The 11,548-nt window shown below is 36.7% G+C and overlaps 1 protein-coding gene across 2 annotated transcripts in view; it reads right to left on the bottom strand.

The window, feature by feature from the left end:
* Positions 1-8,165: 8,165 nt before the first annotated feature.
* The window catches only part of LOC136814403 (uncharacterized), a 33,593-nt gene continuing 30,210 nt past the window's right edge, over positions 8,166-11,548 (bottom strand). For both annotated transcript variants that reach the window (XM_067070954.1, XM_067070946.1), the window contains 4 exons: positions 9,979-10,104; positions 9,094-9,237; positions 8,563-8,719; positions 8,166-8,209 (listed from right to left, as the gene is read on the bottom strand). In XM_067070954.1, the coding sequence (XP_066927055.1) occupies positions 8,185-8,209; positions 8,563-8,719; positions 9,094-9,237; positions 9,979-10,104 (452 nt within the window). In that variant the 3' untranslated portion in view covers positions 8,166-8,184. The remainder of the gene's footprint in view (positions 8,210-8,562; positions 8,720-9,093; positions 9,238-9,978; positions 10,105-11,548) is intronic.

The following is an 11,548-nucleotide window of genomic DNA, read 5'->3' as shown; positions in this document are numbered from 1 at the left end:
TTTTCTCCTGTCGGCGCAAAACATGGTTGCGCCTCCTTAGTCACTATGTTTTCGGCCCCTCCACGTTAGGAAATTAATTCGCGAGCCCTGATTAAAACCTTTCTTTTTAATTTTTTTTGATCGCTTCGCTCGCAACAAATGTTCATTCTTTTACCTCATTTTACAAGCTATCAAGGGATCGTACTTTGCCTTTAACGAATTTAGACTACATTCTTTTTCAATGGTGTTAAAGAGAGCATTTTTAGCCAAACGCGAGTGACAGAAATGCAAAAATTTCCTCTCTGCGTAAACCATGGTTGCGCCTCCTTACCTCTGAGCCAAGCATCATGGTGTCATACTCTAGTTTGTTTGACCTATTTTTGATAATGTTTAAGCTATTTTTTGTACAAAAATTTGCCTGCGGCGCATATCTTTTCACTTACTATCGCGATCCGTTAACTGCAGAAGTTTCACCTTTTCTAAACGATCGTGACAAATTAGAAGAATCAAATATTTTGCGTGATGGCATGTGATTAAAGTTGAAAAATTACGTAACGCTTTCTATTTGGGGGCTTCTTATGACACTACCAAATACGGTGTTTTATAGTCAGGTCTACAGGAAAAAATCACTACTGAGTTAAGTTTTCCTCAAAGTGCATGACCAGATCCGGTCGAATAATATCTCCAGTACAGTCATACTTTTTTATGCAAATCGAACGTTTTATTTTACTCCATAATGGCGGAAATTACGTAAATTACGTAACTTAGCGAAATGGTCAAGACCGCTGTTTTTGACATTTTCCCCGATTTTTCCGAAAATGTCCCCTATTTCCCAAAAAATTGGGTTTGCGTGAACTTCGAGAAAAACTTGCGTGAATGCGTGAATTGCGAAAAACTTTTGCGTGAATGCGTGAAATTTGGGTCCGCTGGGGGGGCCTCATGAAGGTCACATTTTGTTCGCTGATTGCTCTGACGTGGTTGGGTTCGAATGGCCTACGGTTATCTTCAAGGAAATGCACAAGTCACAAGTCGGCGCTTACACCTATTTCTCCAATATTAGCTTATAGGAGATGCACGACCAATTTGATAGTTTGCAAATAAGGAAAAGATCCACAATACACGCTATTTTTTATAAGGATGGTGTTTTTTCATTTCATCATGGACATTCTTAACTTTTTTGGCGAAAATCATCCTTTTATATTCTTACGGTATTCTTAGGTTAAGTTCGAGATTTAACCTAGATTTAAAATGTAATACACGCCTGGAGAATATTGAGCGTTACTGGGGTATTATTGGCAATTTACAAGTGAAAATGCTTTAAAAATGGCCTTCTTAGGTTCAGTTGCTAAATTCCATGATGGTGATATTCTTAGCATATTCTTAATTTTTCGGCCATTTTCATAATGGACATTCTTATAAAGTGTATTCGTGTACAAAGCAAATAAGTTTCTTTTATTATTGATTATATTTAACTTGAACTTTGTGAATATTTAGGAACAATAAATATCTGAGCAATTTTTAATATGTTAGGATCCAATTTTGATTTTGAACACGCTATTTTCGTTTTTCGTTTGAGGTATTCCACAGATAAAGTGATTTTCAAGTGACTTTTGAAATTTTTTGAGGTATTTATCGTATGGAAATAAACAAGCTGCATAGTGAATTGACCTACCTGAAGGCCGGGGGGGGCACTTGATTTCTTAACGACGGCATGTGTTGCTAAGAAATTTGATCTCAAAGTCGGACCCTTACAAGTGCAGCTTTGAGCAATGGAAAGGTACCTTTACAATGCATTCCAATGAAAGTTTCTCACCCTGAATTTATTTATGGTTCTGAAAGACATGTCAAGAGAAAGTCGTTCTGTAGATTACTAATTTGATGATAAGAAATGGTAGCTATATTCCGAACTCATCGCATGTCTTTCAAGCTCTCTAGTATATTCTCAATGTTTCCTTTTTCCTTTTTTCTTACTATTCTTGAGAAAGGATAATTTTTTTGCTGCTTTCACGGAGGGTGCGTCAAGAGTTTTTTATATTTTACGCTGTGAGAATGCAGCAGAAATTTATATCAATTTTATGCTGTGAGGGTGCAGCAATAGTAGAGTAATATATTTTATGCTGTGAGGGTGCAGCAATAGTAGAGTAATATATTTTAGGCTGTGGGGGTGCAGCAAGTAGAGTAATATATTTTATGCTGTGAGGGTGAAGCAAGTAGAGTAATATATTTTATGCTGTGAGGGTGCAGCAAGTAGAGTAATATATTTTATCAAGGTGTGTAATCTTTGTAGAATTAGGTTATATTTTTTATCGTGTTCCAGGTTGCCATGGGCCTATTTCCCACGAGAGCCTTGAAACGGTTGATTACTAAACTAAATAAAAGGGTACAAGCCTGTCTCAACAAATTATCTCGTTTTCACTTTTCTTTATTTCCTTAGTTTTTGCTTTCAAAGCCTTTAAACAGTACTTGCATTTTTCTGAAGGATTAGTAAATAAATAAGGTTATTTTCGGTTCAACGATTAGAAAATAAGTGTAATTTGATTACATACAGTATCTTATTGGCCCAGCGCTAGCGAAGGGGCCTTTCAAGAGGAACTTTCCGTGTGTCTGTCCTGTCCTGTCTGTCCGCAGTCCGTGCCGTGTTCTGTTTTTCTGTCCTCTCTCACTCCTGTCCGTGCCATGGTTGCTCTTTTGTGCGATTCAATCGGGGGCATTCGCATAAAATTTAATCGATTTGCTCGGGTCGTCTTAGGCTGCGTGCTGTAAAGAATATCGATTCTACTGCGGCCGTGGGTTTATTTGCTCCGAACGGAATCCAAGATGGCGCCTGAGAATCACATTTTGGTTGTCGGTCAATGTTTTGATTTCTTTATGGACCTTGAGACTTATAAAGGAAAGTTTACTGTTTCAAATGTTTTTCAATTAGTTAAGTGTAGCTCTGACTTGCACCCACAGAAGTGGATGCTCATACTTATTGACCTAAAAGCTTTTAAAGACTATTTTGAAAGTTGCATTTTTTACACTGATTTTGCTTGAGGGTTTTCATCGATGTTTTCTCATTATTGTTCAAAATGAAGGTTCAAACACCAACCAGATTATTACAGGTATGTTCTCTTATGTAATGTTTACTACTCTCTTGCTATCTCCTTGATGATTAAGAGGAATCAGGCATTTTATCAGAATAATTATTAACTTAACGTGTGCGAAATGTTCATTGTTCAGGCTTTTATATTCGACAAAAAAATTTATTCAAACAGCAAGAGGTTGACTAGAATAGCCTCTATTTAGTATTGTTGGATATTTTGATACTTTTTCTGCATACAATTATGGTGAAATTTTATATTTGTTGAGCTTTTTTAAAGGAGTCTCGATCATGCTCAGTTTTTTTAGTTTACATCACCAGACGGTGTCAATCGAACGAATCGAACGCAATTGAACATTACCCAGGATTTGCTGTTCGATTGCTTTGATTACGTTCGATTGTATTCAATTACGTTCGATTGATTCAATTGTATTAGATGTTATTTGCTTTAGTATGGTACTTAAGCGCTCGGCCGCCCACGCTAAGAAGCTCTAACAGAGTGATCCAATTTAATTTAATTTAATCGCAATCAAACTCATCGTACATTATCGTAATCGAACGAAATCGAAGATTAATCCAATGTAATTGACAATCAATCGAACCAATCGAACATAGTCAACAATCAATCGAACCAATCTAACCTTACTTGAACGCAATCGAATATTACCCAGGAATCGGCCGTTCGATTGAGATTCGATTACGTTCGACAATCGAATCGCAATTATTCGATCGCGTTCGATTACGTTCGATTGGTTCGATTGCGATTTTTGTTCGAAGTTGTTCGATTGACACCGTCTGGACATCAGTACATACCAGACGACATAATTAATCGAAATTTTCAAAGGTTGCTGCACTAAAATTGTGAGTATTCGATTAAGTTCCACTTAAACTTTAACAACAGGAAATGTTCGACAAATTCGACCAAAACTCTGTTCAACAAAGTTTGACAACAAGAAATGTTTGACAAATTCGACAAAAAGTCCGTTCAACAAAGTTGAAAACCAAACAAATTCTTTCAACGGTCACACTCTTTAAGAGAAAACGCAAGTTCAGAAATATAGTTTTTATTTTAGTAAGTGAGGACAGCGATAAATTCAAATTTCCCACAGTAAATTTTTTGTACAATATACCGTGAAGTCGGGTAACTTGCATCAGTGGAGGCTAACATGCATAGCAAAGTGAAATCAAAACAAAAATGGTAGAGTAGAGCTGCGAGCGAAGCTGCGTAGTTCATTTGTTTTGAAATTTTGCTGCTTTGATTGGTCAGTCATTTGAGGGCTATGCATGACCATGTTAGCCTTCACTGATGCAAGTTACCCGATCTCACGGTAGGGGTAGGAGTTTGTAATTTCAAATTTTTGCAGCGGCTTGGTAGCACATGCCGGGCTCAGAATCACTAACAAATAACTTTGGTGGTTCGAGCCGGGCTCAAATCTACTGTTTTGAAAAAGTTGTCACAAGGCATTTTGAGCATTCTCCATGTTGCAGCTTGTATTGCGGTTTTGTCTGATTTTGCAAGTTTCTTTTGCCTGTTTCTCCTGGTAAAATTGAACTAAAAAGCTCAAATTTTGTACACAATTTCAGCATATCATAATGATTAAAAAAATAAACAATAAGGACATTTTAGATACATTTATCTAAGAAAATTAAGCCATTCCAGTCCAAAACGGTCAAAAGGGCTTATCGGCACCACCCTGTCAGACACCATCTTGAAATAGCCTCATTTTGGGGAAAACACTTACTGAATTATGATCTGCATCTGAAAGTGAGTCACTGTACAAAATTTCAGCCAATAACTCCAAATTGTTCAGTTTTTATGGACATTTTTATATACAAATTTTGCATTTTTTGAGTGCTGCTGTTGAGGTTGCAGCCGCTGTGGTTGCAGGAAAAAATTTTCGAGGCTAGTTTCTTTTTAATTTTACTTTTTATCATTTGTTTTTGCTCCCTTTAGTTAGAGCTTTAACACAATCATGTTTGTTAAAGATTTTTCAGAAGTTTTATTTTTACATAAATAAGTGTTCCCGTTTCATGTTAGACACATGTTTCATATCAGTTTGTTATATTGTGCTAAATATAAGCAAAAAAATGTTTTTCTCTTCCTCTTTCTGACCAATCTTGCTCCACATTCGTGCCAATTCAATATAAAAAAGCTTGTAAATTAAAATTGATGATTTTAAGCAAACTTTATCACTCTTATTTAGAAACAAAACTTTTAATGCTGGGCCTTCATGCCCTTGGGCTTCTTGTTTAGCTTAAAGACAACCCTTGTAGTGCATATTGTCGCACACGGAGATTTATGTGTGGAACTCCCTGGATTTCACCAGACAGTTTCACTAAACCCCGAGGCGCAGTGTACCCTGAAAGAGTACAATTTAAGAAGATAGTAACTGGACGATTGTAACTTCGATCGAATGAATTTTATATTTACATAAAAGTGATCACTAATATTTCAATAACTCCAAATAACTGTTCCTTAATATAGTTGTCTAAAAAGTCGATAACACGATAATATCTGCAATTGATGTTATGGAAGGTTCCAGATCTAAATCAGTAACAAGTCTCTTTACTAATAGTACGGTTCGTAACTCTCTAGCTTTCCAGCATGTTTCGACTTTCCAGCACGCTTCCGACTCTCAGCACGCTCTCCGACTCCTCTAATGATTTTGTGATTCCGGTATTTATAGTTTTTAGTTCTATGAGTATTTAGAGGACTGGATTTAGAGCCTGGGATCAATAGTCACGTTGGTTTAGTTGTCCGCGTCCATTCATTTGGTTGGGATTGCTTCCTCGATCCCAGCTCATAAATCTTTCAGTGTTGTGCGTAGATTGATTCAGTCTCTTGGTTTTGTTCTCGATTATCTTAGTGTGTCAGTGGTATGTAAGATATTAGTCACGCTTGGGCTAACGGGGTTGCAGTCCGTTTTCCTCGATGATCCTCATGCGTAAATCTATTCAACGTGAATGGTATATGATGATTTTCCATTGACTGAATGCTGGTAGCTAGAGAAGGTCTTTTCATGGTCTATTCCTCCGTAAGCACGTTGGACTTGAATGGATAATGTAGATTGTTTATTTTGGGATGAGTGATGTTTTCTCAAAATATCTCTACTGTCACAATATCAAAAGTACACCCTTACAGTGCGTTTCAAGGGTCTCGAAAAACCTACCCTTATGGGGGGCACATGCTGTGGGTCGGACAATATGAGTCCCCCCTGGGCCTGACGGAACATACCATAAACGACTGGACATCCATCTCCTTTGTATTTTTGAAGATAACACTGCTAGCTTCGTTGCCGCCTCGTTAAAATCATCAAAAGAAACAATAAATTTTGATGATATACCTCTTGGGAATGCTCTTGCTAACGTCAAATTTTCGAAAAGGAGGCTAAGGCGAGGCCAATTTAATTTGTTGTTTTACGGGCAGATCTTTAGCAAAATATGGGTCGGTCGGTCGGTAAAATAAAAATAAATTTTTCATTTTCATTCAGGGTTGTTAAAGTACCGAAAATGTTTTCCAAAAAATATCTGGTTCAAAATTTCACTTTTTTTTATCTTTGATGAAGATCATGATTAAATCTTAGTTTATAGAATATGCTTGATTTTCTAAATTTTTCAATTTCTTGAATTAATTTTCAGATTTATTCAAATAATTCTTACAAATAACTAGTGTGTAAAATATATTGTAGTGGAAATTCAATATTATTATTATTTTTGATTTTAGCAAAAATAGGGTCGGTCGGGCCCGTAGAACAACAAATTAAATTGGTCTCGCCTAATACAGCAGAATTAGGTCAAAACTTCGACAAAAGTCTCTGTTGTTCAACTCTTCTTAAGTCTTTTATTTATATATCATGACAAAAAATAACAGAGGCACAATCATCGTCAGCTTGTTAAAATTCCGACTAACATTTTTAAATTTGGACTCAAAAGTATGGAATAATTTTAGAGAGTATGGGATTTGAATTATGATGTTCTTATGACATGGGCACTCAACTTTGGCATACTATTTTTTTCATGTCATAAAAAATGAGTGAAAAAAGTAATTTAAAAGTATGTAAACACGCATTTGAAATTCTGAATTTCTGCGTTGAAAAATGTTGATAAAATATGTTGCAAACTTATGAAAAAATTTAGAATAATTCTTTTGTGAATTACGAATAATGTTCAAGCTTTATCAATCATTTTACCTAATTCAAAGAAATAAAATTGTGACGGAATATTGTCGAATTTTTTTTATACCAATTTTGAAATACAGGCGGCAACGAAGCTCGCTTCAAAGGGACAATGGAAGATAGCCGTCCAGTCCTATATATGTTCATGGTTTAATAAAATAAAACCTCACGCCATTTAAAATATTAACAGACCCAAACCAAATAAAAGATATATACTAATTATTTTTATCACTAAATCGCGATATATTTAAATTTTTGTAACTACGTACATTTAAGATATTTAGAGAAGATATTTTCGGATCCTTTCATGGACCCTCCGTCAAAACTTTTAAATTTTGAAGGCTCGTCCTTTTTTTCTTGTCATTATATTTTGAAATTTCCGCTTGAAAACAATAGTACAGTATAGTCTTTATAACTCGAACCTCTATAAATAGAATGCCTTATCTTCAGACAACAAACCCTTATAAAAAAAATTACTACATCATGAGATTTTCATAACTCGAAGAAACTTTGATTTCTCGTACGTATCCGAGTTACGTAGAGTTAATCTTCTAACTCAAAAAAGTCTCAAAAAGATTACCTTTACCTATAGTAATTAAACTTTTAAGGTACATTTCTGAGATATTTTCGGCCCAAAGGATATTCAAATGTCGGACGTGGTTTCTGCACTGACTCAACTTCAGTATTCTTATTACTTCTGTCTATAGGCAAAATTGCAAAATCAATATACTTAGATTTTAGCTTCATCTCGCCAAGACTCATCCCAAGTTCCAAATAATAAATATTTGAAGAAAAAAATCATGTGAATTCACCCAAGTGTAGATGGTCCAAAAAAAAAAAAAAACGGTCCACTAGAAGACCTGCAAAAGAATTGCCAGATTTATATATTCCCAATTAAAGTAAAACAGAATGAAAAACATACCTTTTCTTAATTGTAACATGCTCTTTTCGTTATGGAGGTCTTGTACCGTTAACCCTGTTAAGCATTCGAAGAATTAATAATTTAGGTTTGCTTGCATTCATTCACTCATTCACTCATTTACTTTTCCAAAGGTATTTGGTTGGTATTTTACAGACTAGAATGTCAAAAAAGGCTAAAAGACTGTATTTGGTTAATTGTTAACAATATAGCTTTTTTACCACTTTGATTACCAAAGGTGATTTTTCAAAATCTTGAGAAGATTTGTGTTTCGCGGAATTTGCTTTCACGGATATTGTTAAAAAACCACGAAATTAAATTCCGCAAAAATTTGTTGCGAGCGAAAATTTCTTCCCTATGTCAGAATAAAGTGTTTCGTTTAAACCCACAATAAAAAAAGTTTAACATACTTGTCAATGTTGGTTTCAAAGTTTTTGGGATCAAAACAATAGTTGCATGTACCAGCACACGAGCCTGCCATCCAGAGATTGATACCCTGGTCTTTAGATGTACAGTAGTGGTAATCTTCCTTCAATTGCTGGCAATATGGGTTCGCGTCATGACATGCTGCAAAAACGATTAATATTAATCCTATCATGACGTAATGATAAAACGCCGCTAAAGGTTGATAGGTACTACCCTTACCGACAGATGGGGGGGTAGTACTGCTGAGGTTTTTGTTAAATTTTGCTAAAATTTGCGAAGAAAGTGACCCTGAATGAGATTAAAATTCCATATTTTTTTCTTCCAAATTTCACTAAAAAGGTACCCTACGAGGGACTGATTTTCTTTTTTTGCGTTTTTACGACACTACCTGCAACTCATGGAGGTGAAAGAGGTAACCTGAACAGCGGCTCATCCCCGTACCCCTTTTTGCACAAGTACCTCCCCCTGCCGACATCAGTCTTTGAAACAGTACAATGTTAGCAGTGTAGACTCACCAGTGCAGAAACTGCAGCTCTCCTTACAAGCGCCAGACATGAATTCCGCATACTCGTCCGACCGGCAATAATTCAATTCGAAAGCCCATTTCGTACAATCGTATGTCAAATCATAACAATCAGTTTCTTCATATACCGTTTGATCTTAAAAAAACAAAAAAAACATGTAGACTATAACTTATCGAAGAATCTGGCCATGTTGCCACAACGTCTGTTCAGCTGAAATTGACTGGGGATATGTTCGAACTATTTGGTTACCCAAATTTTGGTGATCTTCCCAGGTAACCTATATCTTCCCAGGTATAAAGGTAGACTGTTTAAGAGTATGTTCCTGTTTCACTGCTTTTCGGCCATTGGTTTAAATTCAAATGAACTTATTTTCGTTGGGCAAGAGAATAATGACATGGGTGGGGTTTTATCGAAAAGATTAAAAAGAATAATATGCCATTTGCCAGTAGGCTTAGAAATCGATTTCCGTTGATAAAACTTACTACAGCAGATTAAATTTATGGAATCTGAATAGAGTTTGGTAGATATACCCTCTGATGCATCGTCCTACCCACGATGAAGTAGGAATCACAGCGCAGGCAGACATTGCACCCCTGCAAATGCGAGCTGCCAAGTCATGGTGTATACCCACGACACTCGAACTACACGGGAGAACGGATGTCCTCGAAGGTGTAGAACCTCTTAAGTGTCTCGGCACACCACAGAGTTATGGTTCCCAATTCCCCTCACATCGCATGGGTTGATCCGGGCGAAGGAGTATTCACTTGCCAAGTGAATCGTGGTCAAGAAGTCAAGCACGATAACCACTACGCCTTAGAGTAGAGAATAGAGTTCGAAAAGATGAAAACTCTTTGAAACTCAAAAAAGAACACTTACTCATATTACAGTAGGCACAAGACTTTGGACATTTCCATTCCATCCATGGGCTATACTCATTGTCGGTACAATAACTGTAAGGTGGAACTGAGTAAGCTGGACAATCTTTGTGGTAATTCACACAAGCTGTAAATGATAATAAAATCAAACAGTATAAGGTTTGTGGTGAAATTGCCAGATGCAATCTTGGTCGAAATATATTGAGATTTTTATGTATCTCATAGACTGGAGTCGTTGCGTGTACTACAGTAGTATAGGCGTTATATGATAATACGATTATTGTTACGGGATTTAGTTTGTATAAACTAAAATTGTTCCCTCCATTACTTTTTGCTTTATTTCTATTATGTCTGAATTAGTCGTCTAGGCTATCTTAACGTTTTTCAGAGTTTAGAGTAAGACAAGAATTGCGATTTTAGTATTTCCATTTTATTTCATTGAATATTTCGATTTTGGAGGGGCTTCCGTGGCTTCTAGGCTATATTCCCAGCTTTATTTAAACTTTAGCGAGCTTTCCTGAGTTCTTAAGTCTCAAGCTAAAACTCAAATCGCCTACTATATGTCTTAAATATTTCTGTCCAAGATTGTGGCACGACAACGATGTTTCAACGTTAATGTAACGCGAAATGAACATTAGATGGACATTGAAATAACATTGCGTGTGCCCCGGGGGGGGGGGGGTACTTAGGCAAATGGGGGGTACGGTATGTGCCGCCCTTAAGGATACCTTTTTTGGATTTCCAAAGTCCCGCTAAGGGTCGGAAAAATCAGAAAATTAAATTTCAGTCCCACTAAGGGTCAGAAAAATATGAAAATTTCAAATCTTCCCCCCGGAAAGATAGAAATTTGGTCAAAATTGGTCATATTTGTCCCGCTAAGGGTCGTAAAATTCCCAAAATTTTCCTTTGTTTTCTCCTTTTTAGTCACGGTAAGGGTCAAAGGTCGGGCGGCACCCCCGTCAGCTCACAACCCTAGTACCCCCGGGCGAGTGCCAGCTTCTCTGAGCAATAAATTCGAATAGCTTCGTTATTCGCCGTCTCAATATGTCTATCACTCTCTTTATTTGAAATTCATAGATACAAACCCGGTAGAGGACATCGGGCATTACCGCCCTTAAAGAACAAATGAGTGTCGATAATTTTTCAGACTCATCCATGATATTGCTCGCTGGTTGCAATAGGTTAATTTTATTAAATTGGGCTATTCCAGAAATAGTCTGTACCCTCAATGTCGAGGAGGTGTGACGTCCAGGGCGATGTGAAAAAGAAATAATCCAGGGGGTCAGTAAAATGAGGTGGAAAGTCCAGGGTATGAGGTCGAAAGTCCAGGGTATGAGGTCGAAAATCAACGGTGGTCCAAGAAATAAGAAAAAATTCCGAGGGGGTCCTGAAAATTGAAATGAAATTCCCCAAAAAGACCTCCTCAACATAGGGGATATAAAATTTGTTCTGGAATAGCTCATTGTACAAGTGATCAATAAAGTTTAACAATCATATAGGAGCAAGGGGGTAGGGTCTTCCTGAGTAGAGGTAGATGTGGGAGTTTCGACCAGTTCCAAAACACGATGTCA

The sequence above is a fragment of the Clytia hemisphaerica genome, unplaced genomic scaffold (assembly GCF_902728285.1).
Source record: "Clytia hemisphaerica strain Z4C2 unplaced genomic scaffold, Clytia hemisphaerica genome assembly, whole genome shotgun sequence".
NCBI lineage: Eukaryota > Metazoa > Cnidaria > Hydrozoa > Leptothecata > Clytiidae > Clytia > Clytia hemisphaerica.
Note: the sequence above shows the minus strand (reverse complement) of the source record. Positions and strands in the feature narration are given on the sequence as shown.